General features: G+C 35.8%; 1 protein-coding gene across 9 annotated transcripts in view; it reads left to right on the plus strand.

The window, feature by feature from the left end:
• The window catches only part of LOC131672018 (uncharacterized), a 769,953-nt gene that overhangs the window by 200,117 nt on the left and 544,876 nt on the right, over window positions 1–24,960 (plus strand). For all 9 annotated transcript variants that reach the window (XM_058948981.1, XM_058948937.1, XM_058948954.1 and 6 more), the window contains exon 5: window positions 12,283–12,531. In XM_058948981.1, the coding sequence (XP_058804964.1) occupies window positions 12,283–12,531 (249 nt within the window). The remainder of the gene's footprint in view (window positions 1–12,282; window positions 12,532–24,960) is intronic.

The raw sequence follows: 24,960 nt of genomic DNA on the forward strand, positions 1-24,960 counted from the left end.
ACCGCATATTTTCTATTTGTGTTCTACGTATTTGATGTTCTCTAAAACTATTTCCAATTTCTCATACGTCTCTTTGACTTTGGTGGAATGTGCTATTGGAAGAGGTGCGAAGGTATTTCCATAGTGAAGAAGAACAGCTTCGAGGTTTCGCTTCGAGGAGTCGATAAACAGCCTCCATTCCTCGTCTTTATAAATATTTAGTTTAATTTCATCTACCAAACCTTTCACATCAGAAAAATATACTAATGACTTTCCATCATCTTTCCTGAAAAATTTCCTGAAACTTTGTTCTCTGTTTCGGTAATGTAACGGTCCAGTCTGATTTGTCTCCTCGGCAAAACGGCAACCCGTCACACACGAGACAATTAGAGAAAAGCGGTAATTGAGCGTAGGCGCTTTTCACACGTATATGCTAATGTGTTAGGGCAACTCTGCGAAAACATTACCATATAAGGAGCGTGACGTCACGACCGTGGGAAAATTTATTGTTTACAACAGTAAATCGTCAATTATAAAGTTTTTTAAACGAACAAAAGTATTTCTTAGTTAAATTTGATGCGCTGATCCTGAATTTCATGTTGATATAACTCTCAAATCGATATTTGTTAGTCAAATCTAATCTGTAAGTTAACATTGTTAGTTATTTTGCAATAAACAACAATATTGTTATTTCGAGTATACGATTACAATCTCGACGTATTGAAACAGAAAAGCAAGAATTTGACACTATGATAACCTATTATTCACAGAGTTATCAATAAATAAACAATTTATAATTTTTTTAAACAATTAAAACAACACTGTTAGATAGCAAATTGATCACACGTATCTGTAAAATTGATGATTATGATTGTCACTAATTTGCTGATTTTTAAACTGCTAAAAAAGAAATTTGCAAATCTGTTTTTTAATTATTATTCAAAATTAGAGAGCAACATTAATCATCTTTTATATGGATAACAATCTTCTAACCACAAGCGATTTTTCCATGTAAAAATTTTCCATAATTTTATTGTAAAAATGGCGTAATTTGATTATTAAATTGTATAGCTTATAACTTTAAGAGGCGATTTTTCCTCGAGATGCAATTTATGTTAAAAAATTCATCTTTTCCAGTTTAATTTTTTAAATCGCATAATTGTAATTTCGATCGAGCCATTTTGCGATAAAACGTGTACAAAATTTGCGTCAATGACAAAAATAGCGTTGTAGGGGCTACCAAGCGTAGAAAGGAGCCCATTTCGCATGTATAAATTCGCTCGTCGTTGCGGCAAGAGGACTCACTTTCCTACCTTGCTTAGCAGCGCGAGCACTGTGTAGAAATAAAGCCTCAGCTATTTCCTGAGACGAATTTCTTTTCAGTGGTTAGCCTGTTGAACTCCTTTCCTACTGATCTCTAAGAGCTCAATTCATGAGACTATCTCTCTCATGAGAAAAAAGCAGCCTTAGAGATCTTCCCTCCTGAAACATATTTATTGTTGAGAAGTCAAATTGAGCGGTGATCGCGGCGCTGTCGGGCCTCTCCCCGATAGATGCGATTGCTATCAATTGCACTTCGAAGCAGCTCATCGAGTTGGCAAGCCTCGTGGTTTGCCACTCGAAAGATTTTCTTTTGTTATTTAGATTGCGCGCGTGTCAACTTCTTGCTTTTCTCGGAGACGTAATTGCGAATTTAATGTAAAGAGTCCGAACTATTATTTTAATAACGCGAGATACACTCAAACGTTACAGTAAGTATTAGAGCTTGTTCCTTTCGATAGCAAGTTTTTCTTCTTCAGTGCTGTCGCCAAATGATCAGCTCCATCCTTAGGCAGTCCTAGTTCACGCATGGGAAACATCGCAGGCTTCAGTGTCAACAACAAATCGAAGATCAAGTATGTTACGGTTTCCTCAGTGCAAAAGCCGATTAAAACAGAAACAGAAAAAGGAACGGTACATGAACCTATAGATATAGATAATTCAGAAGAGGAAGATGATCAGAATGAGACAAGCTCCGAGGAGGATAGTGAATAAGATAATGGATATATCTAAAACGGCAATCCCTTAGACTTTCACTCAACAGGAATTGAACGATCTTATTCGTGACTTATTAGCATCTTAAACAAAATAAGCTACCGAAAGAGGTAATTGCCACGATATTACACAACTATGTTTGAGTAGTTTATGAACTGTTGAATTCATTCTTCCCCTAGGATACAATTCATAGTATAAACAGTACGTTTCCTAACAAAACATTTCTAAATTTTCAGTATTGATTTTCATTTTGAATTTGAATGCTGAAATGATTCTAGAAATATTTTCAATTAATTGCATATTCACACCTAAAGCTTCAAAAAAAATTTTTAGGTTGGTGAAACATTTCCTGGCAACGTTACCAGTATTCTTTGTCCATGTCCTTGCAATATGTGATCGACTTTTAATCCAATTCTATCCTAAATTTCTTTCTGTATAATAGTTTTTTGAGTTTCATACCTATTTAAAAAGAAAATTAATTTTGTAGCAAACAAACAAACAAAAAATAGAAATTGCTTAATAGCTTTAATTTAGCAATAATATTATGTTAATAAAAATATATGAGAAATTTTGAATCAAACCTTTATTAGTTACATGAATATCCCAACATTTGACGGTTAATCTGTATGAAAGGTTAAACAAATTCTCGAATACTTGATTTCACAATGTAGCACACCCAAGCCGTATTTCAAACAGGATGGTATGGCAGTGAAGTTTTCTTGTAAATTACCGAAACTATGGGAAGTTTGTCTACATATTGGACACTTAGCACTAGATTGATTCTCAATTGTTATATTCAAACATTTACCGTTGAACAAAGTTTGATAAACATTAAACGTTATTTTAACAGCTTTATTATTACTCATTTTGAAATTATACGAAGTTAAGTTGATTATTTCTTTGGTTAGACGTCTACATTCTTTGATTGTAGCATTTTTATCTTCTTTTTCGAGAACCAAACGAAGTGGCACGTAAAATATTACACTTTGTGGAGTTGGATGTAACCATTCAAAACCAATAGTATTATTAATCAGACTTTTTAAGGACACTATAACCGTGCTACTTACAAAAAGCGACGGTAACGAATTTGTATTTTTATTTATTGGATCTTCACAATGTTGATATGGATTTTTATGTCCAGACGATCTATCAAAATCTAAAGTTGTTGTCATTTCAAGCTTCCGTAAGTAACATTGATCCTAATCCAGACAAATACTTTCGCACAGCCTTTCAGCTGTTGATTCAATCTTTCTTGAAGAGAAATAACAGCTTCAAGAACATAGCGATAAGACATTATGGTCAGCAATACCCGTGTGCGCGCCACGATGGGAATAAGTGGGAGAAGTCGAGCATATTGCAGCAGCATGCTGTGACAGCATGCTGTGACAGCATGCTGTGACAGCATGCTGTACTCAGCGTGTTAGGCTAGAAAACATGAAGCGATTATAAACGCGTAAATCAGAGAGAGAGACAAAGTGTAAGGAATGAAAGAGGGAAACGAAAAGGCACAGACGAATTGTGAGACCGAGACCCGGCAGTTAGGAGTGAGCGCCCAACTAAGAGGGCTGCAATTTTTCCTACAATACTATAATTAAATTTATCAGAGTTTATTGAGTTTGAGTTTATTAGAGTCTGAGTTTATTGGAGTTTAAATTTATCAGAGTTTGAGTTTTAATAGAATATTAAAAAAAGGTGTTTAGTGCAGTCATTCAGATAATTTCTTTCTTTTCTATAAATGAAGACTATAAAAATCATTCTAGTCAATTCCGTTATAATTTTGCTTAAATTAATATTAATTCAATTTTCAAATACAACCAAAATCATCTCGCTATATCATTCCATTCCAAAGATCTACGATTTTGAGAAAAAAAATCTATAAACCTTACACTTTACGCCCGTATCAGTGTCGTCGTCAGTGGCAGCAGTAAGAGCGAGGTGGTAAAGCTTTGTTAGCTGGCCAGCGACAAAACTAAGGTAGTGTCAAATCTGTAATGTTTGCAGGCGAAAGCGTGCGCGTGATTTTACTTATCTTCGCGTACAATCTCTTTTTCTCGCGCGTACAACGTTTCATTGGTTGCGTGCGCCCGGCCTGACTTTCTCACCGTTGTTAAGCCTTTTATAGCGATCATCCGAAAGGCGAACCGTGCCGTCTACCTGTCGGCTCAATAAAGCCAAGGTTAATGAAGTAAAATACCAGCTAGCCATCTTTTGCCGATTATTTTCCCAAAGTTCCACGAGAATTGAGTGCATCCGCCACGATCGCGAGAGTTGTCGAGATCCGTCCCCCTTTTAGCATTCTTCGATCACCCGAGCCTCGACTTCTCACGTTGAGAGAGCAATTAACGGGACAGCAGCTACGCTGACCAGCTTCACCAAGGTGCGAAGCCGGTCTAGCCATCGGACAAAGATCCAATGTCCTTCCCGGGTGTATGACTTTGCATGCGCACGCAACACGCTTTGGGTGGGAGCACACACTCACGATCACGTACGCTGCAACGTTCCTTCGCCCATATATTCGCCTAGTTACAATATATATATATAACCATACTATATTTGTACGTACATTTTACATTCAATTGAATTGTTCACTTATATAAAAAAGCTGATTAAATTAAAAAAAATATTCGTCAAACTAAACTTAAATAAATTAGTGGATTTTATTAAACCAGTTAACTTTAAAAATGTGTGTGTATGTGTGTGTGTGTGTGTGTGTATGTATGTGCGTGTGTGTGCGCGCTTCACATTGTTGTTTCCACCTACTACGAGGGTGGTCCGATAAGTACTTAGCCTACAAAAGAAAAAAGAAAATTTTGGAAAAGTGGCGTTTTATTTTTCAACATAGTCTCCTTTTAGTTCGATACACTTACCCCAGCGATACTCCAACTTCTTTAACCCGTCTGAAAAATACGTTTCCTCGAGGTCTGAAAAGTAGGCTTCCGTGGCAGCGATTACCTCCTCATTCGACTCAAATTTCTGCCCGGTGAGTGACTTTTTCAAGTTTGGAAACAAAAAGAAGTCGCACGGGGCTAAATCTGGAGAATACGGTGGATGGGGCAGCAGTTCATAGTCTAATTCAACCAATTTGGCCATGGCGACGGCGAAGATGTGAGCCGGTACGTTGTCATGGTGGAAGAGCACTTTTTTCTTCCCCAAATGGGGCCGTTTTTTCTGCAATTCGACGTCGAATCGGCCCAATAATTCGGCATAGTACAGCCCTGTGACCGCTTTGCCCCTCTCCAGGTAGTCTATGTAAATCACATCTTGTGAATCCCAGAAAACGGTGGCCATCACCTTTCGGGCCGATGGGGCAGTCTTCGCCTTCTTCGGAGCACTTTCGCCGGGTAAAGTCCACTGTTTCGACTGTTTCTTGGTCTCTGGTGTATACCAGTGGATTCATGTTTCGTCGACTGTCACGAAACGACGCAGAAACTCCTTCGGATTGCGCTTAAACAGCGTCAGACATTGCTCTGAAGTTTTTGTCAATTTTTGTCACGATATCCTCCGTGGTAGTCGTTTTCGGAGTACCTGGACGTGGCTCTTCAAAAATCGACGTGCGACCACGTTGAAACTCGTTAAACCAATTTTTGACGGTCGCCATCGAAGGAGAAGAGTCACTGTACACAGCATCCAAGCGCTTTTTGATTTCGCTGCGAGATTTTCCTTCCAAAAACAAGAATCGAATCACCGACCGATACTGTTCTTTTTCCATTTTTCAAAAATCAACGGACACACTTGCTTTCACACGCTCTCAAAAATAAACTACAACTCCGATCCGGTTGAAATCTTGACAGTAACCATCCAGAAGGTCGCGCTACGTGATAGAATATTTCTTTTGCGAGAGTGGCGCCATCGGGCGGTGAGGCTAAGTACTTATCGGACTACCCTCGTATAAAATGATTTCCTAGTATTTTAAAGAAGATCGTCCAGTCGTCTAGTTTTGTTTTATTAGGAGAGCAGTAAAAAGCTGATACTATTATCGGGCTGTTATTATCGGTTACAATTACACTTGTTGCTGATATTTCACTGGTATTTGTATGTAGTGTCTTATTTTTATTTTTATTACAATTGCAGTAGATTTGTATATTTTGCCGAGTTGGTGATTGATTTTATGCAGAGTGTAGTTTGGTATATTACTATTAGCAGTTTTTGCTTATTAAGTATGTTTTTAAAATTACCATAATGTCGATATTTTCATAATTTAGGTCTGTCCGGAAAGTATCGGGCCTACGTTTATATCTTCGCGCCATAGTGTTCGAGCGACCTCTACCGGACAGAAACGTCAACAGTAAAGCCTCACGAATCTATTGGTTACTTACTGACACCTGCCGGACGTATAGTTCATGCGCAGCGTGTCTTTGTTTACAGTGCCTTTTTCGCGTTCGTCGGATTTTGATATTGTCAAAAATGACTGAAAAACAAGATCAACGAATTTGCAGCAAATTTTGCTTTCGACTTGGAAAAACGAGTTCGGAAACTGTTGAAATGATGCAAAAGGCCTTCGGAAGCGAGTGTATGAGCAAAACACGAATAAAAGAGTGGTATAAACGGTTCAAGGATAGTCGCACTTCTGTCGATAGTGATTCTCATTCCGGCCGACCTTCTACGACAAAAACCGCAGATAATATTAAGCAAGTGCGACTTGCAATCGAACAAGATCGTCGTATGACTGTGCGAGAACTAGAAGAAGACCTTGGGATGCCAAAAACTATCATATCAGAAATTTTAACCGAAAATTTAGGAATTAAACGAGTGTGCGCGAAATTCATCCCAAAATTGCTCACAGCAGAGCAGAAGAACATTCGCTTAGAAATCGCTCTGGACAATCTGGAAATGGTCAATAATGATGATAATGTTCTTAGAAATGTTATTACAGGTGATGAATCATGGGTTTATGTTTATGATCCTGAAACAAAACAACAATCTTCACAGTGGAAGCATTCTGAATCACCAAGACCAAAAAAAGCACGTCAAAGTCGGAGCAATGTTAAGTCAATATTGATTATTTTTTTCGATTGTGAAGGTATAATACATCACGAATATGCACCAACAGGTCAGACAATCAATAAAGAATACTACTTTCAAATTTTGAAACGTTTGCGTGATGCAGTAAGAAGAAAACGGCCGCACTTTTGGGAAAGTGGTGACTGGCTTCTCCATCACGATAATGCGCCAGTGCATTCATCCAATCTTGTGAAGCAGTTTTTGAGCAAACACAATATCGCATTGCTTCGACAACCTCCATACAGTCCCGACATAGCCCCTTGTGACTTTTGACTGTTTCCAAAACTAAAAAAACCACTCAAAGGACACCGATTCGATGACAAAACAACGGTTGAAAACAATGCGACTAGTTTACTTAAGGCTATCCCTAAAAGTGAGTTCCAGGACTGTTTTGAAAAGTGGAAACATCGATGGAACCGTGTTATTCCATCAAGTGGGGATTACTTTGAAGGATGCCACCCACCAGATGATGAAGAATAACGCTAGCGCGAAAATATAAAGGTAGGCCCGATACTTTCCGGACAGACCTCGTATTCACGTGTTCATTATTTGTATCAGCTACTCCATTATGTGTTTAAGTGTACACTGCCGGTACCTACAGTTCAATGTCTCTGGTAAAAATTGACGTAGAATTGCCCGAGGACGTGTTTGAAAAATCTTTCAAACAGTTTTCAAATGGTATGACTCATAGATGCAATCGATTGTTTTTTAATTTTATGCAAGGAATAATTCAATATTAAAAATTCAGACAATTTTTTATTAACTTTAAAAATATTCCAAATCTGGGAAAATAATCTTACAAAACATATCATCCTTTGTAATTTAAGAAATTCAAAAGTTATTTCCAAGTTTTTTAGATAATTGTCGATTCTATATCCTCTAGTCTCTGCACTAGGTTCTGCTTAAAAATAATAGAATTGATAAATAAAGTTTAAAGTTTAATTAACGATTGATTTGTTTGATTTTTACTATTAAAAACGAACAAATCGAATCCACAGAGCATGAAATATTAAAGCATGTAATAACAAAACACAATAACTAAAACACCATTACAGAAAGATTTGTTATGTCCAGTTTTCCTATCCTCGGATGACGGGAGTTTCTTCTCCAATCACTTTTTCATTTAATTGATCGAGTATAAAGCGCACTTGAAGCACCATTCACGACCACGCACACCATACAAGTTGAGAGGGATTGGCGAAGAGTTTAGAGTTTGAAATTAATCGCTAGAAACCATTTCTGAGAACAAATTTATTCACTTCTTTCATGATAATAAAACTTTTCTCTAGTGACTTAGAACGCGTTTGCTCTCTCCATTATCTTGTCTCTAGCTACCTTTTTTGCACGTTATTCTCAAAAAGGGAACTCTCTCCCGAAAAACTTTCGAACACCCTCACTACCCAATCGTGAAAAGAAAAGGTGGGGTAAGTCGTTCAATGACGTGACAATGAACGTCACCGACCAACCAGCTAATTACTTCGCTCTCCACGCTGTAAAATCAACCGCGAAAGCGAAATTATGTGTGGACTCTTGTGGAGGCAAGAAAGAAAATGTATGTTCAAAAATAAGAGAGAGTGATGAGGTGGGAACCGCAGGACGGCGAGGGACGAGAAATGGAGAGAGACTAGGAGAAAGGGAAAGACTTCTCTCTCTCAGTCTCGCGGCTCTCTACTCATAAAGTATACATCGAGCGCTATTATGCTGGTTTGACAATTTTGCAAAAGGCAGCTTCGAATCGCAGACATAAATGTGTCTTTTCGCCATCGCAGAGAACAACAAATCTGCGCAGTTAAGTGTTCTTGCGTGAAAAACTTTAAAATGAGCTTTCTCACAAAAGTGATCGCTTAATAACACTTTAGCCTCTTGTGTCTACCTTAACTTGGGACGTAACATTCACAAAATATTTCTAATAATGTTTTGTACAATTTAATAGAAATTTTTCGTGAAACCTTATTGTTAGTTTTTAAAAATATAAATCTTTTTATATTAATTATGTTAATATTATATTATTATATTTTTTCATGTTTGTTTGTAGAACTAAATTAATTTAATGAAATTGATCGTTTACTATCGCAGAATAATTTTGCTCACAACAAGAATAAAACCCCGAAGGCAAGGAGTAACTCGCTGATACTTTAATCATAACACAACATCTATAATTAGTGGCCAACTTTCATTTAAGCTTCAATCAAAAATTTACAACATTAAAAAAGAAAGATTAAGTAAAATAAAATATATTATTAATATTCTACACTTTGTTACTGGACTTAGTAACAAATATTCCAAAAATATTACAAAACTATTTTAAGTAAACTTTCTATGATTATTAATAAAATATCATCCTTTTCATAGAAACATTTTCCTACAATCTTTCTGAAACTTGTCGGAAATATTTTTTTAAGTTCAATTTGGCTTTCACGAAATCATGCTTGATTTAATTAATATTACTAGAAATAAAAACAAAAATATTTAAAAAATATTACCGTTTTTAGAAATCTTTCGAAGACATTTAGTATAATTTCGAGAAAGCTTTCCGCCAAGTTTCAAAAAATATTTTTAAAATATTTTCTGAAATATTCTTCAAATTCTTCAAAAATATTTTAAAAATATATCGTGAAATATTTCAAAATATGAAAATGTTATATTTCAAAGAAACATTTCAGAAATATTTCATTGAAATATTTCTCATAATCTTTCAGAAATATTCTGCAAAACCTTCCAGTTACATTTCTAATAATGCTTCTCAAAGATTTTCTGAAATATTCTTGAAAAGCCTTTACTTAAAAAATGGTTTGAAAATATTTCGTGAAATATGTCGTAAAAGTAAAAAGTTATATTTGAAGGAAACATTTCAGAAATTTTTGAGAAATATTTCGGAAAAGCTTCCAACCACGTTTCCAGTAATGTTTCTGAAAGATTTATCAATAATATTTCATGAAACATTTCTTTGAAATATTGTTATAGACATCTTAGGTAAACAGTAGATAGTAGAACACTAACATCGTTAGTGTTCTAAGTTATGTAGAATTTGAAGCTATGTAGGATCGATATTCAACGCGATTAATTTTAGTCAATAGACTTAATACACAGCGGAACGGCAAGTTACAATGTAAACAAAAATACAGCTAGTAGAGATTCCTATACACACAAGTATTTTATTTTATAAATGCTGATTAATGTTAATTGGCATATAATATTCTATCAATATTATTCGAAATAATGTTTATGAATATTTCGTAGTTTTCAGAACTTACAGTACTATATAACAATATTAAAAAAGAAATATTAAAAAAATATTCCATTTAAAATTATGAAAAATTTAAATTTATTCTAAAGTGGCAATCGTCGTTAATATTTTGCAAAGAAGATGAGCTACCATTTCGGGACTACATTATCTGTATTCTATGAGAAAAAATGAGTCGAAAACTTTCATCAAATTTTTTCGACAGTCTAGACAAAAGCAAACCTAAAGGTATCAAACGACTGCCGTGTAGTACTTTTTCCTTATATACTTCTATGGTATCTATATCTCAATTACTACTTTTGCCACTTACTGAAAGCTTCCAATTCAGTACGATACGCATGCTTCACGTGTAAGACCATCCTCTTTCTGGCTCTTTAGTTCGAATACAGATGCCTGACGAGCAACTCGTCAGGCCCCTGTTTTTAAGATATTAAATTTTGAGAAATTAAATAAAACGATTTTGTAAAATATTAATATAAATAAATTATGTAAAATATTTTGAATTATAATTAGAAATTTATAGTTTTTATATGGTTGCATGGTAAATATTATAACTTATACGAGGTCTGTCCGGAAAGTATCGGGCCTACGTTTATATCTTCGCGCCATAGTGTTCGAGCGACCTCTACCGGACAGAAACGTCAACAGTAAAGCCTCACGAATCTATTGGTTACTTACTGACACCTGCCGGACGTATAGTTCATGCGCAGCGTGTCTTTGTTTACAGTGCCTTTTTCGCGTTCGTCGGATTTTGATATTGTCAAAAATGACTGAAAAACAAGATCAACGAATTTGCAGCAAATTTTGCTTTCGACTTGGAAAAACGAGTTCGGAAACTATTGAAATGATGCAAAAGGCCTTCGGAAGCGAGTGTATGAGCAAAACACGAATAAAAGAATGGTATAAACGGTTCAAGGATAGTCGCACTTCTGTCGATAGTGATTCTCATTCCGGCCGACCTTCTACGACAAAAACCGCAGATAATATTAAGCAAGTGCGACTTGCAATCGAACAAGATCGTCGTATGACTGTGCGAGAACTAGAAGAAGACCTTGGGATGCCAAAAACTATCATATCAGAAATTTTAACCGAAAATTTAGGAATTAAACGAGTGTGCGCGAAATTCATCCCAAAATTGCTCACAGCAGAGCAGAAGAACATTCGCTTAGAAATCGCTCTGGACAATCTGGAAATGGTCAATAATGATGATAATGTTCTTAGAAATGTTATTACAGGTGATGAATCATGGGTTTATATTTATGATCCTGAAACAAAACAACAGTCTTCACAGTGGAAGCATTCTGAATCACCAAGACCAAAAAAAGCACGTCAAAGTCGGAGCAATGTTAAGTCAATATTGATTGTTTTTTTCGATTGTGAAGGTATAATACATCACGAATATGCACCAACAGGTCAGACAATCAATAAAGAATACTACTTTCAAATTTTGAAACGTTTGCGTGATGCAGTAAGAAGAAAACGGCCGCACTTTTGGGAAAGTGGTGACTGGCTTCTCCATCACGATAATGCGCCAGTGCATTCATCCAATCTTGTGAAGCAGTTTTTGAGCAAACACAATATCGCATTGCTTCGACAACCTCCATACAGTCCCGACATAGCCCCTTGTGACTTTTGACTGTTTCCAAAACTAAAAAAACCACTCAAAGGACACCGATTCGATGACAAAACAACGGTTGAAAACAATGCGACTAGTTTACTTAAGGCTATCCCTAAAAGTGAGTTCCAGGACTGTTTTGAAAAGTGGAAACATCGATGGAACCGTGTTATTCCATCAAGTGGGGATTACTTTGAAGGATGCCACCCACCAGATGATGAAGAATAACGCTAGCGCGAAAATATAAAGGTAGGCCCGATACTTTCCGGATAGACCTCGTACAATGTAATATCATACATGAGTATAGTTTTTTTGCTGCGTGCGTGTAATATTATATTCGATTCAAGCTCACTGTAACATTCGATTATGTATATTTAATTTAATGAAATAATCAATATTTTTGTTACAGGAAAGGTGAAAACGAAAGTACATGTTTTTTCAGACAAGAAGCCGATAAAAACAATATTATAGATTTTACACCATTTAAATTACTAGATTTTCAAGAAGTCGGAAGAAACACGAATTCCAAATTTCAAAACAGAAAAACAGTAAATTTTCTACATAGCTGTTTTACACAACTGGAAAATTTAAATGATAGATCATATATTAATTTACAGGATATACATAATGAATTAATTGGGAAAAAATATGATTATCGGTAAGCTTACATTTTCGAAATAATTTTGCATTATAATTATAATTTATTAAAGTCCATTATCATAGGAACGGCGAGTTTAATCGTTTATATTTTTAATGATTAATTTTACATCACAAGTTGACCCACTTCATCTTTTATTGTTAACTTAACCCAACCCCTAAAAATCAGCTCCAGCATGATAAACTTTTTAAACCATGAGCTTTTTGAATTACGCTTCGAAAGGTTGTGTTAGAATGCTTTCTATCCATCAAGCGTTCAGTATACAGCAGCACTGGTCCTACGTTATGTTTGTTATGGCAAACCAATATCATATTAAAAATTTTATTTGCAGGGTAGTTTAGCATATTTAGGAATTTATTTGAAAGATAAATTAATTCATACAAAAATTGTCGATAAAACTTATTATATATAGAAAATATTTTGGAACTTTTCTTTTTTAAATTCAAATTTCCTGCCATTTATTACTACGATTACTACAATTATTTCTATAAATTATGTACTGTAACGGGGTATGATTTTAATGTGGCTACGTCGGGTATGGGTTGCTTTGGGTATGTGCGCAAATGAGCGCGCGCTACGCGAACGTTGCCGTTGCGCCACACATTGGCGCACACTTTAGCGGCGCTTTGAAATTTTCTAAAGTATTGCCCGCATGGGCAATTACGAGCGCTGCTACCTTACCTCGGGCGTAGATACTCGTCTCCGGGTAAAGTCCCCGTTGTTTGCCACGGTTACTTTATTCGGTAGGCTAAGCCTCGCTCGGAGATATTTGGATAAAATTCGGCTAGCTGGAAATTTTTGTCATCACGAACGTACCGACAAGGGAAAGGGATTCTACTAATGTGTCAGTCAATGATTATACTCGTATCACATACAGAATTTATCACTAAGGCATCCTTCATTATTCCTACATTCGAGTATAAGTTTCGGGCCTGCGCTGCTACCGCGATTTACCGCATGTGGCATATACGGTCGCCGCCATCTTATTCACTACCGTTCGTGAGTCGCTCTCAATCGTTAAATCGTTACAGCTATAATGCAATACGCTCGCGATCGCCTATTCTTGTTTAGGGATATCACGTGAGATCGCCGGTGATTTCGTCTCGAACGCGCGAATCTATTAACGTGAAGCTGGCCAGCTTACCTTACGAGAATAGATCTTACCTATGTCGTCGCTCAGATTAGCCTCGCTTATTATCCCGGTCTCGCGGGGAAGTTGTCGATATCGAGTTGGGTGTCTGCCGTATCCCTTACGCGCGTCCTCTCAATATGTCCTTTTCTTCTCAGCAACTGCTCTTTACAAAACTGCTGCACACTTGTAAAACGTGAGGAAAAGTTCGCGCTCCGTAAGAGCCATGACTTGTATTTATTGTAAGGAAAAAGTTAATTCAATTTCATGCGACTGGATGACGTTTCTCTATTTCTATTCAATCTCAAGCATTTTTTTTTTATTAAAAAGTGTGATCATACAGTGCCGCTCACGCACTTTTACCCCCCCCCCCCACGGGCAAAATCAGTCTACCTTCAAAGTTTTATATCTCTGGTAGAAATTAACGTACAGAGACGCGCGTGAGTGCGTTTGAAAGGTCTTTCGGAGAGCTTTCAAATGATATGACTCACGGTTGCCATCGATTGTTTTTTTAAATTTTGCAACAATTATGCAAAATTGAAAATTCTGAAATTTTTTTATTATTTTTGACAATTAGCCAATTTTGGAAAAAAAATCGTACGAAAATTTGAAGTACACCATTTTTTAGCTATTACCAAGCCCTATCTGAATCACTCATCAAAAATTTATTTTCGTCAAATATGACGCGCGCACGGGCATTTTTTCCTGGAAGTGACAGTTTTTTTCAACATTTTTTATCTCCGTCAAATTGTAACAATCGAAAAAAATTTATAGGAGAAAAAATGTTTGTTTTTTCACGTAGAATACTGCAATAATTTTTTTTTTGGTTTTTTGAAAAATTTTTTTTTTCGGTTTTTTTCAATTTTTTTTTCTCACAGTCGGTACGCTAAAAAGATGAGAAACCACAAAAAAAAATTTTTTTCCACCCATTCAATAATACTACATAACAAGTATCGTAAATTACATAAAAAAAAAATCTTTTTTTTTTTCGACCTTGAAAAATAATTTAAACCGAAAAAAAAAATTTTTCGAAAAACCAAAAAAAAAATTATTGCAGTATTCTACGTGAAAAAACAAACATTTTTTCTCCTATAAATTTTTTTCGATTGTTACAATTTGACGGAGATAAAAAATGTTGAAAAAAACTGTCACTTCCAGGAAAAAATGCCCGTGCGCGCGTCATATTTGACGAAAATAAATTTTTGATGAGTGATTCAGATAGGGCTTGGTAATAGCTAAAAAATGGTGTACTTCAAATTTTCGTACGATTTTTTTTCCAAAATTGGCTAATTGTCAAAAATAATAAAAAAATTTCAGAATTTTCAATTTTGCATAATTGTTGCAAAATTTAAAAAAACAATCGATGGCAACCGTGAGTCATATCATTTGAAAGCTCTCCGAAAGACCTTTCAAACGCACCCACGCGCGTCTCTGTACGTTAATTTCTACCAGAGATATAAAACTTTTAAGTTAGTCTGATTTTGCCCGTGGGGGGGGGGGAGGGGGGGGGGGTAAAAGTGCGTGAGCGGCACTGTATAGCGCTCTACCTAGAATTTTCCGATTATTTTTCGAAAAAATAAATCACCATAAATTGCACCTTTTAACAAGAAATTTCGAAGAAAAATCGATATTTCCAATTTTTTTTCTTACCGATTTATGCCCTTTTGAAGTTAGTCGTTCATTTAATGAATACCGCCAGCATCAGCATTACCCGATACGTACCGCAAGAAGATTACTAATCAGACTTTACGGATATAGTGGCCCTGTAGAGAGCCGATTATGTAAAGCATAATATAAATTAGGGATTTTGTGACTCATTATTTCTAGAGTATTTCCTGACTCTAAACCCTATTCTTGTCTGTGACGCCAAATTCGACTCCTAGTATTACGTATTTCAAAACAGACGAAATTGAGGCTTGCCTGTAAACAATAGATTTCTCCGCTGTCTGGATGTCCGATTCGATGATTAATTACGGAGGTAGCGTAGGCGAGTTTGCCGATGCATGATTGTCAACGTGTATACTCTGGCACGAATTCGTAACCTTACACCTCATTCACGAAGACACTTTCTTATCGTCTGAGCACTGAATATATGGCTGGAAGAGCTTCATTCCCTAATTTTTGGGACTTGTTGCGGCACGTAGGGCTGCATTAATAATGTTCCGATCCTCCCGATTCGTAATAACCTTAAAACGATCTTTGTGACGAGAACTTGGCAGGAATGGCCGGCCCTGTTTGGCTTGCTATCTCTCCCGCGACTAGCTCCTTCACTGTATGACGAACGTAATAGAAATCAACAATCATTTACGATGCTCGCAACGTTTTCTTTCAGGAGCAATACCTGTGCCGGGCATCGTCAGTGGGGGCCAATTGGAAGGGAGAGCGGCAGCGGTGAGAGAAGAGAGAGGAGTAGATGCGTCGCTTAAGACGAGTAAGCGAGCGCGAGCGAACCGCGGCGATCCGCTCGAGAGAGAGAGAGAGAGAGAGAGAGAGAGAAAGAGAGTGAAGCCGCTGGCGAGCTGGTACGTGCGCGGTTAGAGAGAGAGGTCAAGCCGAGATTTCGACCGTGACGACCGAAAGAGCGCTAAAATATAGCTAGACCAGATTTGTGAATCACCAAAGCAGAGCCAAGCAGCGACTGAGACAACGCTGGGTAAACAGTGGCAATGTACCTTAGATTACTTTCTAAAGCATCCGAGAGACACCTTTCCAGCCTATTTTCGACCTGCCAGCCACTTCAACAACGGTTCCTACCAGCAGCCTTTGTTAGGTCAGGTCGTCTTTCACTCTCTCCTTTCATTCACGAGTGTACGACACGTCAGCGAAGTACTCGCGATTATCCGCGAGCACGGCAATAACGGTGGAGTTCTCCTTTCATTCCTCTCAATTTTTATTGTTTTACCGTGCCTCCGTGCGTCCTCCCGCACGAGCGAAGGCACGCGGCCATAGAAAACGACAAGTTAATCCGCGTCGTCTCTCTTTGATTTTGTACTTATGAATTAGTAATAAATAGAGTCAAAGGTTATTGAGAGTGATTTCTTTGCGTATCCATCACTCTCTTTCTGTCGAGCTATTACCCATCACACCAACTTCGTTACAAGGCCCGTCGTCACTGTTGCAGTGGAGCGAAAGAGCCTCCCGCACCTTCCCCTTATAAAAAAAAAAAATAAGTGACACGGCGCTAGAGCACGAGCCTATTGCAGTGTTCGTGGAAATAATTAAATACGGTTATTCCCAAAAATGCACTGTTTCGTCAAAAGACGAAAGTATTTCCTATATAGTAAAGGGGAAGTATAAGGTTGTAATATAGTCGCGCTTTCTTCTCTCTCCTAGTGGCCACGTATTATTTCTTTCTCTCTCTTCTCTCTTCTCCTTTATCGATATACTTACTCAGCATGCCAAACTACGATCTAACTATATGACTTTTCTTTCTTTCTTACTTAAGGAGAGAAGGGGAGAGTATGCGTTTCGGGTGATAGCGCGTTATCGGTTAGTTGTGGAGGTCAGGCAGTATAAATCATTCGTCCGAACTAATCGCACTTTTTGAATTCTACATTCGTTAAACAGAATTTCTTTACCTTATTTAATTTGTCAATGTTGTATAGTTAAGCTTAAGGGGACCAGAGGGTGTTTCGTAGTGAAAAATTAACACTTTGTTTATTGCCGCGTAGAAATCATTCTACTGAAGATATCGATGTAGGACTTTTTTCAGCTGAAAGTATTCTATATAAGCTTTCATTTTCTTTGTTATAAGTTCCAGAATAATCATTGTACACCTAATATGGACACAACAAAGACCAAGCTCTATTTTTCAAAAAATGGGGCTTTGCCACGCCTTTCTGAACGCCAGAGTGGACAAAAATCGTTTTGTGAGAGCTCATTTTTTTTGTTATGAACCGGACTACAGAATGAGCGGAGCACTTTTATAAAAAAGATAATTCTTCCTATTTTTTTGAGCCAATATATGAAATTTTAATTTTTCAAAAAAATTTTTTTTGCAAATTATCCTCAAAAAATAGGAAGAATTATCTTTTTTAGAAAAGTGCTCCGCTCATTCTGTAGTCCGGTTCATAACAAAAAAAATGAGCTCTCACAAAACGATTTTTGTCCACTCTGGCGTTCAGAAAGGCGTGGCAAAGCCCCATTTTTTGAAAAATAGAGCTTGGTCTTTGTTGTGTCCATATTAGGTGTACAATGATTATTCTGGAACTTATAACAAAGAAAATGAAAGCTTATATAGAATACTTTCAGCTGAAAAAAGTCCTACATCGATATCTTCAGTAGAATGATTTCTACGCGGCAATAAACAAAATGTTAATTTTTCACTACGAAACACCCTCTGGTCCCCTTAATTAGTTTCAATTAAAATAGTATTTAATAGACGCGTATTTATTCTAGTTTCTAAAGAACTCTTCCAATCAGTTCTCTTTATTTGAGTCGTGCTATTTTAGCAATCGCCGTGAGACAAACCCTCCTCTAACTCAGGTAACACAAACACAATTTACACAAACACTTATACGTATCATTGGTTGACTAACCACAAAATAGTTAATCAAGTCCACAGCGACTAAAAAACTATCAATTCATCACGTACATTATATTGATCGACTAGCCACAAAGTAGTCAATCGACATCACAACGCCACGTGTTTCATTTCACATAGCATTTGGTCGGTTAGCCACAAATTAACCAATTTCAATTTTTTTTACATCCGACATATAATGCATACCTTTAAGTATCAATTGTAATCAATTAATCATAACACGTTTTTATTTCTTTACGCAACGATTGAACGCATGATCGCATGTTATTACAATATCAGTTTGTATTTTATCAATGTATATCAACCAAGGATTTTTCTCCATTTAGGCGGTTTCCGTTTACGCTTATGTGCAAACATAGTTTGCACGCAAGATCAAACCTAACCGAACCTTGTGGACTCTGTTCCCAATTTTTTAGGCCTATATATATCGATCATATTGGCCTAAACTACGCATTCATTATTTCATACCCTTTCATAGACTACACATGTATTCACGAATAATCGTTTCAGACTGAAAAATTTAATGCTAACATGCACATAAGTGACTTGACCGGGCTTTCGTTGATAAGAACTTATTTCACGATACCGATAAAATATACGTGATACCGTCAAGCAATGAATCTTCATCCTTTTTGATATGTCGCTCTAATTGCAACTCGCTTCCAGCATGGCAACAATTCAAGACTATTGAATTTTCGTAAGCTGTAGCATATTCAGTGAGAAAATAAAATATTGGACGTTGTACAGTATTTTTAAATCAATATGCAGTCTTTATAATAAAATTCTATGATGTTTCAGTCCTCCGATATTCGTTACAGAATGTAAGTCATAAATTGATCACAAGAAATCGAAACTACTCAACTTTGTCTTGAAATTTCTCGTTGAAAGGAGTACTCGACGGTGGTATGTATCATATTGTCGATTTGAAAGAAAATCAAGATATTCCAGATAGCGCTTTATACGGTCACATTTTTTAATAAAAAATTACTTGGGGTTGGATACAAATGGAGAAACGATAAATTTTTTCTCAAAATAAAGATAAATACCTATAAAACATAAAAATGCTTCAATAAGATGAAAACTGATGAAGTTCTGCGCATTTAAATAATAGCTAAATTTTGACCCAAATTTTTGTTGCTATAGTTTTGTTGCGTAGTGTATTTTCTGTGCGTTCCAAATCAAGTTTTAAATATTTTTCCATTCATTGTAAGTTAAATTAAAAATTTTTATACAAATTAGTTTGTCTTTGAAATATTCTTCTCTATGTGGCATACCACCCTGCATATGAAATTATGATATGATAATAGTTTTTAGAGAGTGCTATAATAACTACCTTGCTGAATCGAGATTTTATATTCGATGTTTTTCAGATAGAAGACATCTTAACAACACAACAATTCGAAACGTAACTCAAAGAGCTCGTGAAGGACATCTTGTTCGTCAACGTCATTATTATGAATATAACGATGATACACGAGCTGTAACTGTTCTAGCAATGGTTGATCTTGATTCTCATGTTAGTATTCGCCAGATAGAAAGAGAAATATGTATATCACAAAGAACATGTTTGAAATTACCGTCCTTATCACATTACTCTCTCATAAAATTTAATACCACCCCATTAGGAAATGCGTGTTGATTTTTGCCAATGGGCTTTTGAACTCAGTTTTTTAACAATGTGCTTTTCACTGAATGGTGCTGCGCCACTTTTTGTTCTTATTATATGCCAGATTTTAAATAGCTATTACAATGCCAGATAGATTGATCTAAGCAATCTATCACCAAATCATTAATGGTCTCCATATTTGTGCATGATAAGAAAGAACTTGATAGAGAGTTATCTTAATTTAATTAATTTAATCTTAATATAATCTTAATTAATTAATAAACTCAATTAATTAATAAACTCAATTAATTCATTAATTTAATTAATTAACTTAATTACTTAATTTAATATGATAGAGAGGTATATGCAGTTTTTGTTGCTATATCCAAAAACTTTTTTTAGACCAATTGGTAGTTTTGAAAAGCATGTCCATTTGTGGCTTCAAGTCAATGGAGGAAATTTTGAACTGCTAATTCGAGGATAATTAATGATTCAGTATTACTGAGAGGCAAGTGGATTCACGCCGTTGTTTTTATGTAACGCTAAAAATAAAATGATTCGAAACTTAATAAATATTTGAACTTGATTCGATTTTATTAAGATAACTTTGATTTGACCTGATGAACGTCGTATCATAGAACTTTTAAAATAGTAATTGTTTTAGTAGTGACGAAACTTATCCTTTTTCAGATTCAGCTTTTATTCGATATACGTACTTGTACAGGCAGGTCAGAGATTTCAAAAGTATGTATACAGCTGAGCAATCCAGAACTTCGGTTAAAGCTTAAAAGACGAGACTACTCCAAGCAACTTGGTGCAACAGGATCGTGTCCTTTAGTCCATAAATTCATTGTATAGTGCGGATGATTTTTAGGGGTTGGGTCGGATTAAGAAAAGGAGGTGAGGTTGGTTAGCAATTTATGGTATAGAATTTAATCAATTGTAAAGAAAAATGATTAAACTCGCTGTTCACAAAGTTAAATTAGTTAGTATGTTTTAGTAAGGTTATCTTTTTAGAGGTTTATTTGGCCTATAGAGGTCACGTTAATTTTAAACTTATCTACGTATCTGGAAGTAAAATTTCTCGCTCTTTTTGAATCCGGAATAAAAAGTAGGTTATTCTATTTAGAAAAATGAACTTAATCTTGAAAATTGAGGTAATTAGCATGGGTGGGTGACCCATAGTGTTTCCTACAGTTTTCACCTAAACATTTTAATTGTAAGTCGCATAGTTTGAAAAATATCTCCGTTTATCGATTAGAATGTCTTAACCAATATAGCTCAGTTCAAACAAAAATTAAAGTTAAGTTTATTTAGGTATGTTCTTATGTAGATCAAGTTGTTCTCTCTCTTCTCTATGTTAATAGGTATCTAAAAATATATACAAATTGGATAATTTAAATTTTATGCTTTCGCTAAGAAGCATACATTCATTTGAGCATGTAATGAAATCAGATTCGTTGCTCAATCTATAGAAAGTGCACCGAATCTTCGCATAGAAGGGCTACACCAAAATGTATTTTAATGACTATAATATGTTCATTAATATTTGATAATATAGCAAAGTTTACACATATATATAAACATGTACGAGGGTCGTTTGAAAAGTCCGTGAAAAGTCAGAGAGATGGCGCTACTAGTGCGTATCAAGGTTATTTTCAATTAATGGCATATCTTGGAAGAGCACACACCAAGTTTCAGCCAGATCGGTCAATTACTTTGCGTTTTACATTCGTTTCAATCAAAGAAATCGAGTGGTTGTAAAAAAATAGACGAAAAAGAATTTCGTGTATTGATTAAACATTACTTTTTCAAAGGCAAAACGCCTCAGGAGATTAAACAGAAGCTTGATAAACATTATGGTGATTGTGCACCTTCGATTAGAATGGTTTATAAGTGGTTTCAAAATTTTCGGAGTGGCCATATAAGCACAAAAGACGCTGAACGTTCTGGACTCCCTGTTGAGGTTACGACTTCAGAAATCATTGATAAAATCCATGATATGGTGATGGCTGACAGAAGAGTGAAGGTGCGTGAGATTGCTAGTAGTATAGGCATCTCGAGCGAACGGGTACATAATATTTTGCACAAACATTTGGACATGAAAAAGCTATCCGCTAGATGGGTGCCGCGATTGCTCACGATTGCTCACAATTGACCAAAATCGAGAAGTGTTGCAAGAATGGTTTGCAGCTGTTCCAGCAAAATTCGCCAGACTTGAAGCGTCGTTTCATCCCTGTAGATGAAACATGGATACATCACTACACTCCTGAGACCAAAGAACAGTCTAAACAATGGATTACCAAGGGGGAATCTGCTCCGAAAAAGGCGAAGACAATTCCTTCGGCCGGGAAGGTTATGGCGACTGTCTTTTGAGATTTGCAAGGAATAATCTTCATCGACTATCTGGAAAAGGGTAAAACCATTACAGACGAATATTATTCATCGTTATTGGATCGTTTGAAAACCGAGTTGCTAGAGAAACGTCCACGATTGGCCCACAAAAAAGTCCTCTTCCACCACGACAATTCGACAGCTCCCGCCTCAGCAGTTGTGACCGCAAAACTGATGGAAATAGTGTTCCAACTCGTTTCATATCCCCCCTATTCTCCAGACTTGGCTCCGTCGGACTACTATTTGTTCCCTAATATGAAAAAATGGCTGGCGGGGAAAAGATTTTATTCAAACGAGGAGGTGATTGCAGAAACGAATGCCTATTTTACAGACTTGGACAAATCCTATTATTTGGAAGGGATTAACAAACTAGAGCAGCGTTGGATGAAGTGTATAAGCCTAAAAGGAGACTATGTTGAAAAATAAAAAAGATTTATTAAAAAAAATCAAGCAGTTTTTATTTTTGCACGGACTTTTCAAACGACCCTCGTATTTACGTGACGCGTAGCTTGAGATTTACAAGTTTGTTTTCACAATTCAAATTATTAATTTTAGAGAACCCAATGCCATGAATCATTGAATTATAATGATACAATATGATGTACATATACAATTTAATTGAATGTTTCACTCCAAAAACTAATACAAATTCGCATTATCAATTAATGAAACATCAACTCTTACCATTGGCGTCCAATATTCTTGTGATACTGATGGATCGTAGAGAGAAACGACAGTGATTGAAAAGGAAATTTCTATGAAAAGGAGGAAAATTTCAGGAATTTGGCAATTTAAAAGTCAAAATTTATATGAACTAATAATAAAACTAGCGGTGTACAATCAGACATGCGAAGTGTCCATTTAAGTTGCTATTTTTACCGAAAAGGAGCAAAAAAAATCATAAAACGCTGCAATGCTAAGATAAACAAATTGAATTTGAGATCCGTCAGCCACGTTATCACCGACGCTATCTCTAATACAAGAAAATAAATGTAAAAAACTAGTGAGAAATTCGTTCTTGATAAGGATGAGTTGAGAGCCGTAGGGCTCTTGTTCCAGTCGGATAGCGAAGTATTGCGTAATCGGAAGAAAGAAAATCAAGACGTATTCGCAAGTATACTTGCAATTTGAAAAGTAGAAGATGTATGGTATGAATTATTGAGGAAAGTCTATGGTAGCGTTGGTTTGTCACTACCCTTAAATTCCCAGATTTATATGAAAATCTGAATTATTATGGATACAAGGGAAAAGAAGTATGATTAATATAAACCAACCACTAATTTTGTATTCAGCAACTTTTAGTCTGCAATTTTGTTAACCTCTTCAGGCTGAGAAATTAGATAATGTACATGTTCGAAAATCGTGATCTATAATCTCTTTTTTATTGAATTCAATGTGGTTTATATATTTGGCTAAGAAATTGTACATACTCTTTCCTGTACAAGCTATGGTCTTAAATATGCGGTAACGACAGTTTCACCTCTAATGTTTGTTTTTATGTTCTATCAGTCGAGTTATTAATGATCGTTTCCTTTTCCCTGCATAAACTGCTAGATATTGTTTGTATACGATGCCCGTTCTCTTCTTTAAGCTAGATTTATCTTCTGCACAAACATAATTTTTTGTAAAAGTTTATTCAATAGTGGAAGTGTTGTGGTGTTATAATTCTTTTAAATAGCAGAATATCTTTGGAAATATTACAATTCTTTGGAATAGCGATAGTTGGTTGTTTTTGGTAAACTATAAAATGGACTTTTATTCTTCTGTTACGTTTCATTATTCATTATTTAGAGTATTTTTTAATAAAGGCGATTGAACAATCATACTTTTTTAAATATCGGTAAGTAATTTTAAGTTTCGAATGTAATTTTTAATAATTCTGCTGAGCGTGCGGAAAAGACGCACTTTGCGCACGAAGTGTTGAAAATTCGTTAATTCTTATACATTTCTGCATTTTTCGCAATCATTGAAATAAAATTTTCTATCAGAATTTTGACAAATCATTTTTTCTAAACAATCTTTATAATCTGATTTAAATTCTGAATCAGTTGTTAATTTTTTTAGGTCAATGACATCAATCATTAATTTATAATTTTCATGTATCCTACATACATAAACGTGTGAATAACGCTGGCATTGACTAAAATGCAAGTTTTGGGAGTATGCATGAAATTGTGCAAATTTGCTGAATCTTTATGTTCTTCTGTATAAGTTGAATAAAAGTCTTTAAAGTTTAATAAAAGAAGGTGTTTTTGTTCATGAGTCTGACTATTATAGTTAGAATAGATGCAACGTCCTTTATTTTGGTACGACTATATTAGAGGTATAGCAATCTATAATTTTTTGTGTAACTTTTGAATGCAAACCATGACCGTTCTTTTTAAAAGTTTCAGCTAAAACTCCACCTGGAGATTTTAAATCTTTTTATTTTTTTGGAAAATTTCAATGCAGTTAAACTATTAGGAGATTTTATTTGTGATCCAACTATCTACAATGAGGATACGTAATTTTAAAGGATCATTAACTTCTAGTGAACTGCATTTATCTTTCAAACCCTGTAACATATTTTCAAGTTCTACTTCTCATTCAGAAGGAACAAACAATGTAGTTGTTTGTGACGAGAGCAGGCCGTTTGCCCGTCTCTCGTCCGCGTTTCTCCCTCCCCCACTCGGCTAAGCGTGGTGGCCAACGTTGGGCGCATTTAAGTATGCGCCTAACACTTGGTCTTTTGTTTCAGCGCCAAGGACGAGCCAGCGC

This window comes from Phymastichus coffea, unplaced genomic scaffold (assembly GCF_024137745.1).
Source record: "Phymastichus coffea isolate CEN01 unplaced genomic scaffold, Cenicafe_Pcof_1.1 PCOF00011, whole genome shotgun sequence".
Lineage (NCBI taxonomy): Eukaryota > Metazoa > Arthropoda > Insecta > Hymenoptera > Eulophidae > Phymastichus > Phymastichus coffea.